Source organism: Megalops cyprinoides, chromosome 9 (genome assembly GCF_013368585.1).
Source record: "Megalops cyprinoides isolate fMegCyp1 chromosome 9, fMegCyp1.pri, whole genome shotgun sequence".
Classification (NCBI taxonomy): Eukaryota; Metazoa; Chordata; class Actinopteri; order Elopiformes; family Megalopidae; genus Megalops; species Megalops cyprinoides.
This window is the reverse complement of record NC_050591.1, coordinates 34,461,436-34,481,656: the sequence shown is the minus strand read 5'-3', so window position 1 is coordinate 34,481,656 and position 20,221 is coordinate 34,461,436. Positions and strand designations below refer to the sequence as shown.

The following is a 20,221-nucleotide window of genomic DNA, read 5'->3' as shown; positions in this document are numbered from 1 at the left end:
GCACTCAGCGCAAGGGGAAATTAGCTGTTACATTACATTACATTGGCATTTAGCAGACACTCTTATCCAATTTTTGGTTGCAAGTCCTGTTCCTTACCACCATGCTCCACTGCTGCCACTTTACTGTGGCTATTGTGCCGAAAGCCAGCTGTTAAGACACAGTTCCTGCGGGAATGTAATGCCAACTGCTAACGATCAACAATCACAGTTAAAATCATGCAGACCTTCTTGTAAATGCATAAGGCTAAATACATGCACTGTCCTTAGCTTGACTTGACTAGAGGTAACTTTTAGCCCTGATCCTGTTCAAAAATTATGATTTCCATATTACTCTTGAGATTTCGGCGCTCCAAGTCCCGCAACTTCCTCGGGAAAAGTGCTTTTGAAATTGCTCTTTGAATTCCTGAACACTCTCCGATGTCTCAGAAGAGCTCCCAGAATGTTTCAAACAAAATGACTTGCTCAGACATAACTCAGCAGATGACATGGTAGATATCTTTAAAGACACCTTACGCAATACCCCAGATGCAGAGGCACCTCTGAAAGCAGAAATCCTGCACCTTGGTGTGCTGACACAATGCAAACTCTGCACCAAGCATACTGTGAGGGTAAATGCAAAGACAGGGCCGTGAATCTGCAACATGTCATCCTTACCAAAAGGAACAGCTTTGCATCCTCATCTCTACCTACATCAGATCCGTGTTTTAATTACTTTAAGGTTTAGCACAATTAAGCAATAAAAGAGTTCTCTTCAAGAGTGTAACTCAGTTCACCAGACAGCTGGGTCCCATTGACATAACTGGTGTCCATTGAGTTTATGGACAGGTTGGATATGAGGCGACATGAAGGCAGCATGGGAAACGCGGTCGTTAATGAGACACGCATTCACTAAGACTGTTCCCACACCTGGCTTCCTCAGTCATAGCTCCAGGCCAGTCCAGTTCATAAAAATCCACCTAATTATCTATGGCCTCAGAGGCACGTTTGCATGTTTGAGCTTCCTGCTTAATGACAGCCCATGCTCAATGCCATCAGCACATCTTTATTTAACAGAGAACATCCTTAAATACCTCAGTCCATTAAGGCAATTAAGCTTTGCCAAAAGAAAACCTCATTTAGGTCCAAAGAACCTTGAAGAATGTAGGCCAATTCCAAATATCCTGCTCCTGTCAGATATCTTTGGGAAGGCTTTTGCCCAACAATTACCCTCTCTGATGATGTCAAAAAAATATAGAAAAAAATAATTATGCCTTCTTTCAGGTCAAGGTATAATACAAGCGAGAGTATTTGTCCTTGAAGAGAAAAGTTGTGTGACTCCTCATGTAGAGATCAAAGATTTAGTAGTTTGACAGGTGTGCCATATAAAAGTAAATCAGATGCATCAGGTTAATTTTTAAATACCTGAGCAGGTGGCTGGAAGCCGAGGAGATCGCAAATACCAGCAGGTGTGAGAATAGCTGGGTAAAAACATTCCTGCTGGGGCCTGCTTGCTGTCACAAGAATATGGAGGTCTATCAACCCAAGGATAATGACACACAGACTACCTGACAGTGGTACATGTTATAACAAATGTTATCGGTGGCTTTATTAATATTGTATATGCTCATAACTTTAACCATGTCATTTGGGTAAAGGCCATATGGTATCTGCAGTAAAATGGAGGGACTTATCGGTATGTATTCACTTTAATTTAGTTTAAAATGTAATGAAACACACTGCAGCAGTGATTTCAATTTGTAATGTCGCTTCTTTATTTTATTTGTCTTTCATTGTTTTCCTTCATTTTAATCTTTAACCTTTATTAATTCAATAAGGTCAACTCAGAATTCATTTTTTTTTTTTTACAATGACAACCCAGGGAAACCTGACATTTTTGTCCAAGTTATTTCATTAATGTTTTCTGATTTATGTTGTCCTTATAATTTCTTTTTAAAATATGTCTCAATTTATCATTTTTATCTCTTTTATGACACAACTTCTCTGATGCTTAGTCTCACCATTTTACTGCAGCTTTCTTAATGTTTCTCTCCAGCATTACTCTGTCGGTCTATCCGTTATCTGCAACACTCTATTATTAGTTTGCAACCTTAATGGTGCAAACTAGTTACTGAAATCGTTTCTCTTATCTCTGTGATTCACAGAGCAGTGAGTAACCCCATTACTGAAGGGTAGAATGCTGAACAAAACCAGACTAATGAAAAGATTTATAGAAACAGAAATTTGGAAAAAAAGATAAAGCTGAATCCTTTAGGTTTGCCAGTGTTCTGTATAATTTCAGGGTTTATAAGAGCAGTTGCTGTTAGATCCAAATAGTTCTCAACATGTACAGTGTTTTTAAGGACATGGACCTCACAATGTAGAAGTGTAGCTGCAATGCTTAATAAGCTGTCAGCACCTTGTCGAATACTTACACATGCACAGTTTATACATACACTTAAAATACACATACATTTGTGCTTATGTTAGAAATGCCGTGTTGATATTAACTCACTCACCAGATATTGAATTCAGGTCATTTTATCCAATACACAAACTTGTTCTTCCCTCATGTGGAGATCTAACTGGTGCCATAATATAGAAAATCACTGTTTGGCCAAGAAACATCACGATGGTTCAGCCTAAACAACGATAATCAGAGTTTCCTGTCATAACTGTTATTGAAATCGGAAAGCTTTTGTTTTTATACCCCAGCATTGCCAAATTGTGATGAACACATACAGCACTGGAAGCTGAGCACAGTGTTCCCGTCAACACTGTGCCAGGATCTGCGTCTCCGATCAGAGATAATTACAGTACAGCTTTGTGCGCATCAGCAGCAACAATCACCGCTGTTTGTCCTCCAACCCTCAGACTGTTGTCATTCCCTCAGCAATCTAAAATTATACTGTTACACTGTCCCATTGGGTGTACAAAGAAACACAGTGTTTTATAACCTCAGACTGCGCATCTATAAAAGAAATGATAATGAAATAAATAGCTTATTGTGGTTAACACATCACTCAGACTGCGCATCTATAAAAGAAATAATAATGAAATAAATAGCTTATTGTGGTTAACACATCACACAGCATATACGTCTCATTAGTATTGCATAATGTATTCATGCAAACTCATTTGAAATCCTGAATAATACAATTCAGTACAGATATGATATTGTGGTTGTTATTTAATTGCAATAGGTTTGTTCCCCGATAAAATAAGTTCCATTCCATCCATTTTTAATGTAACTTATAATGCAAAGAGACCAAGCTGGCCAGTCCAATAACTAGGCGTTATAAAGGATCCTGGGCATAACTGACACTGAGCACTGATTATTCAATAATATATAATAATTTGATGAATAATTACACATACAGATCATTAAAGAAAATACACTTTCTCAAAAGAAGAAGTTTCAGATGATGTTAAAATTAAATTATACAAAAATACAAAAGTACTGAGGTATTTCTTCAGCACTGTTCGGCCTGCAGTTCTGAAGGCGAATATGTGTTGCATTGTTGTCTAATCTTTTGTGAACTAGTTTGCCATACTTATTTGCTCACGAATGCTCTCTACATTGAGCAAAGCCAGCAGAACAGATAAGCTTACCGTTAAAAATCCAATAAGAGGAAACGCTGCAATTGCAGTCTTCAGAAATAGAATTAGGAAGTTGGATCAAAAAAAGAATTCCAGTTTCAGGAAACTGTGGGACAGCTCACAAAGCTTTACTTCTAATTGGACAATAAAGGGATATGGCCAGACCTGAAGTATGCTGTTCCACTGTGTCACGAGGCGTCAGAGAAGAGAGCAGTTGGCAGCATCTTCATTGTGACCTTAAGAAGGTCATCAGTGAACTTGCACGGAGGATGGGGGGGCGCATATATCTCGACCAAAGAGAAAAGTGATTAGGCATGCGACACACAGGCCCCCTGTATTGTACAAATGCTTCATTCAGCATTGTGTCTCTGGAAGCAACATATTCAACAGCCAGCCATTCGTTCAGGCAACGTACAAGACACCTTCCAGAATGGTCTTGATTTTGAATCAAATTGCAGTTGAGCACTCTTAAGAAGCAAACGATGCATTTCTATTTAAGCTAATAGATAAACTCTACCGCTTGTGTTGTGAATACTCCTGTGTCTCAGCCCCCCCAGTTGGCTCTGACACCAGTGGTAATTTGTATTCTCTGTAATAAAAACGTACACTTTGTTGGACACAGATCTGACAGTGATCCTTGGCCTAGAGATTTTGAGCGTGCCCTGTGAAATCAAGCTTCAGATGTGTCCAGCTGCTGGAAGCTGATGGAAATGGAACATACATACCGTTTTGTTTTTTTTTGTTTTTTTTTTCCATTGAACTGAATACAGTGGGCCACTGTTCTGTATATGAGCTGTATTCCTGCAGTCACTACAGGGGCTTACATATTACTAGAAGCACTCATACATGCAAGGCTACATATTCAAATTCAATACATTCCTTAAAAAATTAAGCTCAACTCCAGCTCAATGAATGAGCTGAATAAGCTTTATGAAGCTTATTCAGCTAAGTTTTCCCTAATTTATCAGTTGATGTATACACAAGGCCACCAGGGGACCTTCCAGGAGCTGCTGCATGTTTGCAAAGCTTCCCACGCTGCTGTTTGAGGCAAACATTTGATCATTATCTCTATATTCAACTCCAGATACTTTTACTCCAGATACTACTCCAGTGTCCATCATGCAGAAGAGTACACACATCCAAAATTACAAACTCAAAATAAAACTATGATGAAAATATATATTAAAATAAGTAAAGGCATCCTATATTCATTTTTCACCTTATTTTATATGCCACGTGTTAAGTTTTGCATCATGGGTTGCAATGTTTAAATGAATGTTTACATTATTAACACTTGTGTCTCAGGGTTCACCAGTCACATGGTATGGAAAGGCAGAAACAGGATGAATTTACAGGTTGTGATTGGACCATGGCTCAGGAAGTTCAGGCTTTCACAGTTAAGCAGCTCCCTGAGGCTGAACGATGTCTATCTCAGGCCAAAGTGAAACAGGGGAACCATTCCTAAACTGAGGAACATGTGTCCTAAAATCTATCCACAGAGAGACACAGAAGTATCTTTGAATGTGGAGAAAACAGAATACTTTAATCTATGCACTACACACATTTCTCGATTGTTTTAATTACATTAAAGAATTCACCATTTAATACATGCCATGTAGCTAGCTAATTAACTAAAGCATAAGCGGTATTCTCAAACAAAAAAAATGAAAATCATTGATCGACTCAACTCATGCATTAAATAGACATGACAGCATGATATCACAATTATACAGAATAATAATAAAAAAAAGCGCACCAATTCAGTATAGGTTCAAGAGAATTTATTTACATCGGCCAAAGAAATGTAGAAGCACTGCTGTGTCTTGCTGTGCATGGACTGCACTGTCCAGACAGCTCTGTCAAGTAGCGCTGCTTCGAAAGGGGATTATTTCCTTATTGAGCCTGGCTCAAATTGAGTGAAATGGCTGGCTACGACCAATATCAGTCAGACACCTCTTGCAGCGGCACTAGACAGAAATGATTAAAAGTTAAATCTGATTACAATACTCCGGCACCACTCTAGGTCGTGCAGCTCTCTGGATAAACAGCACTATAGGTAGCTAGCTGATTTGGCCATATATTGGGTCTACTGTATATCTTTCATGATGTGTATCTTAGCTGTATAATTTCCTGTGCATTGCTATTATTTTCTTTGTATAAGGAGACAGCATCTGACCCAACATGGATTAATCATTGCCATAAAAAGCAAATATCTTGATATAGCAATGTTAGTTTGGGGCAAAACTACTCAGTGAGTGTGCAGCGATTAAAAGCTGCCATTAGTTAAACACAGATCAGCTCTAGAGGTCACCTTGCAGATCTTCCTCCACTCCCGAGTCTACAGGGAAACACCCAAAGGGTTGGTTTCACACTTTGCAGTGCTTGGCACACCTCCCACACACTCATATTAACATCATGCAAACTCCACACAAACAAGTTCAATTAGAGCTGTGCATTTTATAGTTGTGCCAAACCTGTCACGTAATGTGTCAGATGACTAATTTCTTCCTGATAGTGTAGTTTAAATTATTTTATGCTGAACACATTATATGTAGAGATTTATAGCATTTCTGAGGCAACTGCGAACAAAATGCTTAGAAATATTTATTTCAAAGTCTTGTTCATGATGGCTTCCACAGTAAAAACAGACATTGAGAGTGGAGGGGTCAGATGAATATTAGATACAGGTGTAATTTACAGGTGCTGTGGGCATTTGAAATTTGAGGTAACTGGCAATACTTTGAACCAACACTCTTAAATGTCCAATCCACAGTCTACACTTAGGGGTTTATCAAACACAAGGTGCAGATTACTGGAGCTACCTTACCTACACCTGTGGAATGTGTATAGGTGTAGGTGCTGGATATCAGAAACGATACAGGCTTCCCAGCACTCTGTTACTGTTCCAGATTGAAAAAAAAAACACTCTCTAAAAGTCATGGAGCATATATAATACAGTGCATGAAAACTGACAACATAATGCTTATCACTCACTGTCACAACTCCATCAAAATATAAATGTCTTCCAAAGAACAAAGGAGTGAGGTGCTGTAGTCTTTCTTACGTCATTCTGACAGGGTTTATTAAAGCCTTTGCCAGTGTGAGTCCACAGTTCGCATTTTACATCTGTGACTTCGGCCTTCAATCATCTTCTAACTGGGAATTGACGATGCTACAGTAGGAATTATAATTAGATATTACATATTCAGCTTATTTTTTTTTTTAAGTTGATAGCCTGATTTACATACAACTCATGTTGGGATACAGCTACAAATTATTTGTATTTTAGGTAGAGTGTTCTCTATGGTAATTGACTTCTTCTTGAGAGGAATCTAAACTAAGGGTAAAGAAATAACACAGACTGGTGTGGGTGTTGCACTGACCTGGGTGACCCAGCAATAATAAATTCGTTTAAATTATTGAACTCCCACATAACAGAACGAGCTTATCCAGATAAAGTAAGAATGCCGCGAGCAATGAGTGCCGTGACACTGTCAAACACAGAGACTGACGGTCGTTAATGTCATGGGGAAGACGAGGTATTTTTAAATGCACACAGCTGTCATGTCCTGAATCCAAATGCATCTGCATGACCCATGCGTTTGCCACACCGATAAAATCACACAACTGCCCAAAGACCTAATTCTCACACACACACACACACACACACACACACACACACACACACACACACACACACAAACACACACACACACACAGCCTCCCACACATCACACAAAAATGACAGATTATTCCTTTTGCATTACAAAGGAGAAAAAAAGCTGAAACGTGAGCAAGTGTGAGCATGTACTCATCAATATCTCCAATCATCCGTGACTGTTCTTAAGTGATTCATGAGCAAAAGCGATCAATATTCCCAACAAGAGAGCAGCATGCCACGTGGCAGCTCTATAGAAATCTTTTGACTGACAATAATAATAATTTTAAAAAATTCTAATCTATAGAGAGCTGCTGTCTTCCTTCACGGTCTCCTCTGTCCCCCTTCCTGCTCACCTGACGATCTGCGAACAATTAGCCTAATTATCTCCAAGCAGCTGAGCACTGTCTCTGGCTCCTTGCCATCCGCGCTGTGTCTGACCGGATCGGCTGCTCATTACGCCCAGCGTCTCAGCACAAACTTTCACCAGTTGAGGGGGGTCCGCATTGTTCCCCTGCATTGGTCCCCTGCCCTTCCTTTGGTCGCAAACCAATCAGTTTGGCCATCTCTTGCTCTCACTGGAAGTTTTCCTTTCGCAATCCCCCCCCCCCACTACCACCCCGCAGAAAGGGATCCCCCTTCTGTCTCCCCAACTTGGCTGTCGAGAGCCCTGCAAATGCATGTCAGTTATATTATGGGCTACTAAAGACTTTGTGCAAGTATCTGTTTCTGAAGGCAGAGATTAGCACTCATCTGAGCTGAGAGTGAAGATTCTACCAGATCACTTGCAGACAAAGTAGTCTGGGGCACACTGTACCCTCAGAACCCTGTTTGACATCCAACTCCAGGCATTTCTGGACATCAGCAGAGTCTAGCAGCATCGGGGGGAGAAGGGAAAAGAGGCAGTTACATTACCTGGGAATACGAGCAGTGCAAACACCCACGACAAGATGAGGAAGCAGACAGAATTATACATTCTTCTAAATGTTCAGTTGATGATCTTTTTTTTTTCTTTCCCCCCTTTCTTCCTTTTCCACAGGGATGCAGTGCTTTCTTTTGTCTTTCCTCAAATTCTTATTTTTTATGCAATTTAAACTGCCTTGCTTCCCTCCCCTCTGGTGCTGTTCAGTGTGACGGTGAGTTAAATCCAACGCAGGTTGAGGCAGGGGAGAGAGACTGAGTTCCCGCTGATTATTCTGCACTTACACTGACAGCAGGAATACGCAGCAATCTGGAGGAGAGAGAGGGGTCCGCCTCCAGTGCCTGGTGATTGGCTGGACAGCCCTGTCCGTCAACCAGAATCAGGGAAACAGGGACTCTGCTGTTCAGAGTAGCTGTGCCAGTTTGGATGAGCGCTGTGGTGAGATTATACCAGTTGATGGAAAACAACTGTAATGAAAGTGTCTTTTCAATAGCTGGACTGTTAAACCACATAAAGGACCCTTTGAGGAAATAAAATGTTCCCTTTGAAAATACAATGGTGAATTTATTAACTTAAGTATGGAATTTCCTTCTAAATAGGATGACTGATCTGTTGCTAGCTGATATTGTTTTTGGGTGAAGGATATGAAACAGTTGCCACTACTCTGATTTATCTGTGAAGGATATCGGCACAACATTGCAAAGGAACACTTAATAAGTCTTCCTTCAGATACGCTCAAGAGAATTGTATGCCTTCAGTTTTCACATTCATATTCAATTTTCCCAGCCAACAATATCCTAATTTTATATATATTGGCCCCAATTCACAGCCACTCATGACGTGACAATTGCAAGCATCTACAACATTTTTTATCCTCCTCAGCGCTTTAATAACTTGGCCTCGGCATATGGTCATAGTATGATATCATAGGGCTTTATTATTTCACTCTCAATCTCATTCTTCCCCAGCCAGCAAAAAGCAAAACATCTAATAGCAGTACATCATGAATGTTTACAATTTTCCTACAATTTTATACACAAATAACTTAAGGGAAACATTCTATGAATATTACATAAAAATGGCTGGAGGAAAAAAAAACTTGCTGAAAGAAGGACAGAGAGGACTGAAGAGTGCCTCCCACATACTTGTGTGGAAAGAAAGACTAAAGAATGAAAGACTCCAGAGAGAAAGAGAGGTCAGCAGATGGAGCTGACGGAGGAAGTACAAAGAGAGAGATCAAGGTCCAGCATTCTGAGAATCGGGTGCTGATAGGATTCTTAAGAATGCACTTAAAGCACACAGAAAAAAAATGCTTAACTTAATGCTGCATATGGGAGTGTACACAAGAGGGCCACAATGGTAACTTCCAGTCATGATTACAGAGCAGCTATTAGACATGAGACTCAATGTACTTTATGAGATTTCTAGAAAAACACAGGATGCCCACTCATTGATAGGTTTATTTTATATGCAGGTGTGTAGGAGTGAGTATAATGTTTTGCTTCAACATATTCCACCAATGCCCTTCAATGCCAAACATATGGGAGCTAATTGAACACTCACTGATTTGTGTAAATTGCTGACATGTGGTCAGTAATTCTGCTGCAACTGAACACAACCATAATAATGGATTCTACATACAACGACCTTCCTTCCCAAGTTTGCAGTAATGTGTTTGTCAGACCTTGAGTTATATGTTGATACAGTAATCAAATTAACAGAAGATGTAGCTACACTAGTCTGTTCAGAGTATGCATGCATATTTTTATTATACTGAATGTTATCCAGAGAATTGGATTATACACTTTTGCCCTTGCATCACCACAAGGCCTTAGCATTAAAAGGGACTCACATTCCATTAACTATTAAACAAATTTGTGTCAACAAACAAATGGCTGTTCCTTATTATTGATAGAAAACAATAATATCTTAAAATAAAATCTTTTTTTTTCAATCATGACCGATCAACAGTGACAGGAACATTTTATAATGCGGTGTATGCAGATCGGTAGAGGCGATTTACTGAGGTCCCTGCAGACTGCTCCTTGCTAAGTTTGTCAAGGAGAGGAATCCATTATAATGGGGATGTTTGGGCCGGGGGTAAATGCAAATAAACCTCTTTGGAAGAAGTTGCTGCTCACATTAATGCTGCCTCTCCTTGCATTTAGCACGCCAACTAGCAGTATGAGAAGTGACATCTAATATGCTGATTAATTTAAGGCAGGAGATTTCTGCCTGCAGCAGCAAGTCACTGGCACAAGTACCCAATAACTTTTTGAAAGTTACTGCCATAAACAGGGTTATGGATCATGATGCTGTGTGCAGTAATATGCATGTGTGGTTATTAATAATATACACAAAGTCCCAAACTGTCACTGTTGCCCTGTTCCTTTTTATACAGCTGGAAAATAACACGAGGTCATCACAACACAGAATTCGGAAGTGACAGGTTCATTCCTTTGGGTAGGCAATGCCAGACTGTTCCAAATCTGAGCCCGTATTTAAAACGAGTACCTGACTGATCTAATAAGCTCCTTCTCAGTAACTCCCTGTCACTGCTCCCTGCTCCCAAACATTTTTCCTTTCAAGAAAATTGTGAACTTGACATTTTTGTTTGTGATCTGCTACAGGCTTCTGCAAGGCTACAGTATTAGTTACTTACAGAGCCCTTGTGGAGATTCTTCTGTTTTAAGAGAGCACTGAAGTCCTAAAATATGTTTTTTAAATCACTTTAAGCCAGATTCTTGAACACAGCAAAGGAAAGCTGCACATACAGAAGAGAGTCTGTCACAGACAAACCAGCAATTTTAGCTCAGTGAGAGAAACAAAATCGAGAAATGGAGATGATGAAACGAATAAATAATGGAGAGGCTGAGGGAGAAAAAAGCTGAACAGGTACCATATTTAAAAGCCCATTCAATGCCTGTCTCATGGTTTTTTTTTTTTGCCTAATATGCGAAGGACCCTTGGCCTGCCTCACAGTACCGGAGGAAAAAAATCAGGCAAAGGTCAAGTAGGAACATTAATATACCTCTGTGATATAGTATCTGGCATGGACAGTCTACTATCTAAGCAGTATCTGCTATATAATGGCTCCTGGCTGTAATGTGACAAAGGTACATGGTTCAAGTGGAAGGTGCTGCACCCTTGAAATAAGTATTAAACCTGAACTGGTCTGGTGAGGGTGTCAAGCAAACTAAAGAGAATGATAATAATAATAATAATAATAATAATAATTCCCATTAAAACTTGACTTACATCTGTGGGGAAAAGGGATATCAGGGAAGAGTGGGATGCTTCATTGCAATGCTCCACATGCAGATGATGTTACAGTCAAAACATATAGCGTGAGTTTGTCAAACAATCACTTTCATGAGCTATTTTGAATGGAGACATGCTTGTTGAATAACGGGTATCAATGCAGAATTCTGACTATTCATTTGGAGGTTTTCTATTAGCTTGACTCAATTCCAATATACAGTAGGTATTCATTTTCAAATGATAAGGCCCTGATGTCAAACACACTGTGTATTCATTTTGTGAGCCTGTTGAATTGGTGGACTCTTATTGATCAATTGAGGTGACAGGTCCAATACACCTATTATACTTGAACACAGGTCACTACATCTGCTGTGAAACTCTGTATGGAAGTGAAGTGTTGTGTATTTTCCAGTTCCTGTTAAGTTTCCGTAAACTTCAGCAACTGCTGAACTTTTGATGATGTGATCTGAATACACACACACACACACACACACACACACACACACACACACACACACACACACATATAGTAACCAGTTTAATATGCTTTTAAGTGAAACTGTTACTCAAGTGGTGCTCAGAGTTGACAGCACTCCTACATAGGATTATTTCATTTCCTTATAAGCAATGAAGATATCATTTCAATAATTTACCTCACAATCTAATTATTAACTTATTGTTTCTGTATTACTGTGCTCGGTTCTTGTTTCATGCAAAAGTGTGAAAAGAAGTCTATTACAACTTATCCATCTATTTCGTTTGATTCCACTGTACTTGGCAGCAACTAAATTAATCATAATAAAGACAGTGGACAGTTCAATCTCATTCTCATTTGCCATCCTTCATGAAAATTAACCTATTCAGTAGATCACTTTCCAGTTTCTGAAATAATTTCCTCTTATTGTCCTTGTTTCAGTTTAATTATGGTCAAAAATCATCTCAATGAAAACAGTGTGAGCAGAGTGTAAATGCATGTGTGAGCATGCATTTACATTCCTCCTCATATTTACTGTTGAAGAAGCATCTAAAGCACATTTTGTGTACCTGAAGGGTTTATTTTATTCATATCATACTAATGTAATATTTAACAAGTATCTCCCAACTGGGAACCGAAACTAATCTACACAAATACTAAACAGAAACTGTTAAATTGCCACCTTCCCTGATAACAAAATTTAAAAGTTGTATTTAACACCAGTTCTTCCTTCCAAGTTGATATTAAGACAGCCAAACCATTTTATTTTGTCATTAATTTTCTAGTAACTGGTCCTGCAACTGGTTACAGCAACTGGTTGTACCAAACATCAGTCAGCATGCCATCAACCCAATAATCCATCAGTCCTATCAGCCTCTTAAGTGCTTTCCCTGGAGGCAACCAGCAAATAAGGAATAGGATAAGAACAAGGCAATAAGAGGCATGGGATCTGGGGCCTGAAAAAAAGGAACTCGGTAGACAGGTGGTGGGTTTATTAAAGCAGAGATGAGAGTCAAAACGAGGAGGGAAGCCAGCGAAGGCAGGAAGGTGCAAGCATCTGCCAGTCAGGGCTGTGAGAGAGTATACCTGCTAAGGGTCGGGGTGGGGGGGGGTGATGAATATTAGTCATTATAGTGGTGGAAAGGCAGACAAAGCCGTGAGGAGAAACTGAAGAGGACTGGGGGTGTGGGATGTGGGTGCGGGGGAGCGGCAGAGGATTGAGAAGAAGGGGAAAAGAGAGAAGTTCACATAGATTGTTAGCTGCAGACCGTATAATGGAGTGGAAATAAGGCAGACTGAGCAGAGGTCAGCAGCAAAGGGAGTTACAGGAGTAGGGAGAGAGAGAGAAAGAGAGAAAGAGAGAGAAGTGGCCGAGGCTGGGGATCTCTTCCACCTCTCCTTAGAGGGACGCACCCTGACCGAGTCGCGCCGTATGATGGGCGGGGTTGATATGGAGCGCTGAAGTGTGGCACAGGGGGGCGCAGGGTGGTGAGAAGGCACTCCGGAACAGCGGTGAGAGATTCAAAAAAGCGGAATTAACAGATTGATCGTAGGCGGGGTCGATACGAGGACAGGCGTTTGAAAGGGTAGATACAGCACAGGTGGTTAACGACAAAGATGTGAGGGGTGATGGAGTGGGTGGGGCAGCAGGAGGGGTGGTGGCAGTGATGGAAGGACAGGGAGGTCTAAAGAGTGCGATGAAGAGGGTAATAATTGATTTGTATGACGTTTACGATCAATGGAAGAAAAAGAGAGTGAAATTGAACAAAATAACATCAATGAGTGACAGGGGAGAGAGGGAAAGATGTTATGGGGAGCGCAAAAACAAAAGAAAACCTGCTCCATTTCCCATTTAGTATCTTGTAGGCTGCAGGGGACGGCAAGGAAAAATTTCAGAGAGAAACAGGTAGTGAACATCACCTGAAAATGTAATTACAACCCAGAAAAGGAATGTTGAAATTGCAGGTATGGAGAGAGTAGTGGAAAATGGAGGGCTTGCAGAGGGACAGACCCCAAACCCGTGACGGAAATGAGTCTGTGGGCCTGCTGGTCGATACATAAAAATAACGAGGAGGGGAAGAGGTGAGCCTAATGCCGTGAAACCAAAAGGCAGGGAGAGATTGAAGGAGGGAGAGAGAGGGGAAAAGATGGAAGTGAGCCAAAAGAGAGAAACGGAGGCTGGCCACTTCAGCCATTACGTCAAGAGAGAGACAAGGGCAGGGAGAAAGGAAGTTTAAAAATAAAAACACACACAATGGAAAAAAAAAGCTGAAGGTGTAGAAGTGTCTTCTGGCACAGTATGTACCTTTAAGAACAAGGTCATCTAGAAAAGTAAGATATGTAAGTGAAGCGGTACAAATGCTAAGATGTAAACAGCTTAAAAAAAAAAAAGCACCAGGCTTGGGCTGAGAGTTGCTGAATTTGTTTGAATTAATATGACTTTTTTTCCCTGCAATGTTCAATATTTACATTCTTTTGATCTTTTTGGCAATAGGATAACTAATTAATACTTGTAATCTCCCTAACGCTACATCCTTTATGACTAATACTGTTTGCTGGCTTACAGCTTTCATCCTGGGATACGGCTCGCAAAGTCACACATGTCTGAGGTAATGCTTAACATTCACTACATCTTGATAATCATTCAGTGCATAACACATTCATAAACACAACAAAATAATGACATTAAAATAGCTAAGTCTTCATTGTGAATTGTTGTACTTTGGACAGAGCATATTATAAATGATGACTCATTAACTTCAATGATTAAAACAATGCACTGTGTGTGATGATGCAACCTGAAATAAATGATCTGAAATAAGAACCAAACTGTGTATTATATAAATCACTTGAAGTTGCATTGTATATGATGTATGGGTTATGAAAATGCAGTACATTTAAATTGTTGCCATGGCTGATGCATCCAGCTGGAAAGGACAAAATTTGTATTTACTATGGATGACATATAGTGCATATCATACTGTAAAGGTTCTCTGATTGGAACCCATTCCAGCTATTAAACAGCTAGATAACAACGTGCAGATATACAAAAGACTTGGAGAAATGTAAAGAGCATTTGGAGCCCACTTAAAACTGTTAAAGCACATACATCAAGCGTATGGAAAGAAAGCGAAGCTCATTCATGGAGGGCCTCCACAGATAAAGAGGGTATTCTTGTTTAAAGCGCATGACATAAAAGTTGAGCAGAAATAAGGGGGGCTTGCTTCCCTCAGTCTCATAGGAAAGCACAACAACATCCACAATAACAAACTGCGAATGCTCCCGCCTGTCTGTTCTCTTAAAGAAAGTGGGTCACAATGGTAATTTCACAATGTTTGGGGCACCTTATTAAAGCTGATTCCCCCTACATTATTTCCTATTCCAGTAAACTTAGTAAAAATGCTTTTTTTTTGGAGAGTATAACCTTCATTATCTAATCAATTCCAGGCAAAAGTAGGTCAGTTATCAAAAGCGATCGATACCCAGAAGGGCCCGCCCTGCCCAATTAATGTACAACAGCAGATTACATCAATCTCCCATTAGCAAGCCTCGGGAGTCTGGATCATACGCTAAACTGGTGAGAGACATGCTGCCACAAATGAAGTGTGTCCTGATATTGATGATTTGATGGCTCATTTCTCCCAGTCACAGTACAATGGAAAGCAGTATGTGTGTATGATGCAAATTTTACCTAATGGCGTGGACGTGTGTGAAGCGAAACCGAAAAAACAAACTGAAATATGGTTGAAACGAGAAATCTTGCAAAGGTACAGCATTGCTAAATATGTTATCAGCAGCAGCTGTCATGAAAGATAGATAGATAGATAGATAGATAGATAGATGTTTTGCCTCTTTGGGATATTGCAGGAGACGTCCACCTTCATGTGGACTGGGAATGCTTTGCTGTGATGCCTTTCCTGCCCTTGTCCCTTTCGTGAACACATGTTCTTTTGCACCACATATGGCAGATGAAAATGTGAAAGGTTCAGTGGTGCTTCCTTTCATTTCACCACAGTACCAGTCTGTCCTGGTATGACACAGTTTTTAAGGCTGAATATTTGAATAATGGAGAGTTCAAACAAAATCACTTGTTTTTTTTTGTTTTTTTTAACTTTTTTTTTCACTGATCTATTTAACTGGCCTATTTCCAGCACTGGAGAAGTGTTGAAGTACTCATTCATACTGCTCAGTAATAATTATTCCATACCCAATCTGAATACCAATGGGAAAAAATGAAGAAGTTTAATGGGGACACAAATCAAGAGGCTCAACCTGCAACACATTCTGAGGCGTACATTTGTTCCTGCCCCTCCATATTACAGGACTTGCTTTGACAGCAATGGTCACCACATATTTTTTTCCTGTTGTCCAGGGTGTGTTTATACAGACATGTCCCATGCATATGATTAATGAGTAGAACATCACTATGTTCCTTATTTAGTCCAGTCTTCAGAGGTTACAGATTTGCTCTTGCCCTCGTGAAGAACTAGGACGTACATGTAAGTGTGTGTGTTTGTATGTTTTTTTTAAAAAAAAAATGTTTTTTTTTTTAAGTTTTACTTTGAGCCACATCTTCCAAACAAAATAAACAATAGTCACCCTAGAAATATGATCTTAATGTCACGTGTGTAATAAACGACTTTTGCAGGAAAGAAAAGGAATTGATTTACACTGAAACCACGCCACCTTTCAGCTAAGCCATTAAACAGAAAGCTAAATGACTATGTAGTCCCATCAAAGTCCATAACAAATGTAATTTTCATGAAAGTTAAATATAAATGGTCAGCTGCGAGTCTACCAGCAGCTACGCCTCTCTGCTTTATTGCAAACAATGTGAAAGCATGGCAGGTCCCACTCCAGGGCATCTGAGAGCCGCTGGGTATCCAGTCAGAGAAATCAATGCCATTCATTCTCACACATCCACCCCCAAATGTGACTACACACCTGACTTTAACAAAACAGACAGGAAGCAGAATGCTAACGCTGAAAGCTAATGTTTGACATTTCAGGTTCAGGTACTTTGATAATATTTATACTTGTTCTTGGAACAAGTAGCATTGTTCTATTTTAAAATCTTTTTGTCGGTTTAATTTTTTTGAAAGGCCTCATTAATTTTTGATTAGTCCTTTTGGAGGCATTCAGCTCAGCAAAGAGATTCAACACCCAAACCAAACATCAAAATTCAGAAAATCTCTGAATATGCATCCTGAGACAGTTTTTTAGAGTATATTCTGAACATGCAGTCTGCCACAAAGAGCAGTGCATTAAATTAGCAACAGGGGTTTTGTCTGTAAATGAAAAGCATAAATGAAAAGCTTTATTGATTCATCACCATTGATATTTTCTTCTCTTCTCCAAACCCAGGAACATTAAACTCACTGTTGCATCAAATACAATGTAAAGTTATATTTTAGATAAGTTCATTGCTATGCGTAGACCAGTGTAAAGCTGTTAAACTCTGCTATCACAACTACATGTCTTTCAGATATTTAAGAGTAGAAAATATGAGAAAATAAAAATTAAAATGGTAACACTTTATAATGTAACCATTTTATGACAGAGAGGTAGCACACTGTAATTAAATGTATAGTGTAATTTATAGAACTTTCAAGAAATGTATTAAATGAACAAAGTGAATAATTACATACAGAAGAATGTGGGTTGCGCTGAGGTTAGTGGTAAGCAAGGGGTTAAAGAAATAACATGTAATTAAATTCACTGTACAGCTGTATTCATAATTGTGAACTGTTAAGAGAGTGCTTTTATGTGTATCTAAAAAAATCACATGGTATAATTGCAGTTTAATAATAAAATAATGGCCACTTTAAGCAGGACCAAATGGAATTGTTGCACTAGGCGCAGAAAGTTTGAAAAGGAACTGTTTGTCTTCTGTAAGAAAATATGCAGTGAAAAATTAATGAATGATGCTTCTTCACACAATGTTGTTTTGGACTTGCTTCAATGACAAGTGTGTTTAAAAATTGATTCAAGCTGCAAATGGATCTGTATTTTTAGATCTTTGCATGGGAGTACTACAGTATGTTCTGTGAATCATATAGCTGCTTTTAGCCTTTGAACTGTAGAAGCTAATGTGAAAAATATAAAAAGCATTTTTTCCATAAGCCACTCAACACCGTAGAATAATGGCCCTGAATCATTGCATGATACCTTAAAACCTATCTAAATCAATTCCATGTGTGACGTCTAGCTGGCCTCTCTGCTAAAGCAAGCCATAATACATGTATGCACATGTTTAACGCAGACTAAACTTGATAAAAAGGTACATACTGTAGTTCAGCTACACATTAAAATGTACACTGTCAGGCTGTGCCAGCGTTTTCGCATTATTTGTCAGATTTTGTCAAATTTTTGTCAGATTTTCTGCAGACACCCCAGTATATCCAGAATTGCGCTGCTACACAATCATAATTTGCATATTGTCAGACACAAGGCAGCAATAAGTAATGGTGATTTGGACAACAATATTGTGAGGCACTTTCTTTTTGTGAGGCACTTCAAGGTGGTTTTCCACCACCTTGAAGTTCATACCTATAGAGAAGTCTCTCCCTCAACTAGGGGAGGGGATACCAAAAGACAACTACTAAAACTAGATCCCTTATTGGATATGTGAGCCATCATTTGTAGAAAATGATCTTAGCTTTAGTAGAAGTAGGTTTGTTTTTGCTGCTTTTAACACTTGAAAATAAATATGTATTTGTTAGTAAATGGTATTAATTAATTTTCTGATGAAAAGAACCAATGCCTTATGTTTCTAACAACATTGGTCCAGATGAAAAGTCAGTGAAATGAAAACCTTAAGTTCATTAAGCATTTGCAATTAATAAAGCATTTTAACACAATTACAATTCTAAAACTAACAGAGATAACAGCAGTCTCGTACTCAAACCCTTCTGCTACAACAGCAACATTTTGACCCAACAATCACTTTAAAATAGCATAATAAATGCCACGAGTGACACAGTAAATTGCATTCTTGCATCAAAGGTACATCATTGCTCATTTGTTTAAATCTGGCGTGTTATATTTACATTTGATCATCAAATATTGACATGTGACATAACCATGAACATCTGCATATTGATATTTCACGCAATTAAGAATAATGTATCATTTTGGGATAAAGTGCCATGCTTGGGATATGATACCAGGTTGCACAGACTGTACAGAAAACAAGCTACCCACCTCCAGTTTCCACAGCGGTGAATATGCCACCTGTGGTGAGCCGTCATATCCATGATTGCAGTTCTGTGTTGGATAATAGAATTCAGTTATATCTGGTGTTTATGCTAGTTTGGGAAATTGCCGGATAAATACGCGTGACTGAAATGAGTCATTGAAAAGGTTCCAAGTACACTTGCAAGCACATATTTCTGTAATGGGTGACTGACAGGAAGCCAAGGGGAGGTGCATCTGGGCCCCTGGAAAACATTACCAATGTAAACCAAAAGTGGCACCACAAATTAAACATGTCACTCAGTGAGACGCTTACTGTATTACACAAGCCATTTCCCCACAGTTTGCACTTCTTATGAAAATAACTGTACATCTGCATGAGAGATAATCAAGATGCTATTGCCCATCAGAGATTCATAATAATTATGTGTCTGAATGATGTCTGTGACATCTTTCATAAGAGCAACAACCTATATTATTAGACAGGGCGGCAGTGTAGCATAGCTGTAAGGAGCAGGGCTCGCAACCAAAAGGTTGCTGGTTCAATTCCCCACTAGGGCATTATTGTTGTACCCCTGGGCAAGGTAGATACGTAAAAATTGCAACCTATCTAAGTCGCTCTGGATAAGAGCATCCGCTAAATGACAATATTACTGTACTGTATTCTAGCATGAATTTGTGAAACTGTATTGTTGACAGTATGTTACGGAAATTGAAGGGTTTGATCTTATGCTATTAGATGCCTCTCTTCTGAACCCTCCACACAAGCCACAGTAACTCTATCTGACATGAAAATCTCAGTGCATGTAGCTGACTGATCAGATATATGTCTTTATAAAAAAACCTGCGCTCATAAATTGCACAACAGTTCCCACCCAATAAAAGCCCAATTATTAGCAACCCTCTCCTTTTTAAATTAATTACAATAACAACTAAGCTACATCTGTGCTTGTGTGACATGTCAGTAATGTTTTCAATCAACCCTCTGAGTTAAAAATACAATAAATACACATTTGGATAATCTTTTTCTTTTGGAATATTTTTTAAAAGCTGGAACAAGATGACAATATTTTTTTGCAATGGGACTCGACTTGAGCCAGCATTTAAGAATCATTCCAGATGATTTTTTTTTTTT

At 39.2% G+C, this 20,221-nt stretch overlaps 1 protein-coding gene across 1 annotated transcript in view; it reads right to left on the bottom strand.

Moving 5' to 3' along the window:
* LOC118783426 (opioid-binding protein/cell adhesion molecule homolog) overlaps nucleotides 1-8,442 on the bottom strand; it is a 320,351-nt gene extending 311,909 nt beyond the window's left edge. The window contains exon 1 of the mRNA XM_036537298.1: nucleotides 8,150-8,442. Within this exon, the coding sequence (XP_036393191.1) occupies nucleotides 8,150-8,210 (61 nt within the window). The 5' untranslated portion in view covers nucleotides 8,211-8,442. The remainder of the gene's footprint in view (nucleotides 1-8,149) is intronic.
* Between the last annotated feature and the right edge of the window lie 11,779 nt (nucleotides 8,443-20,221).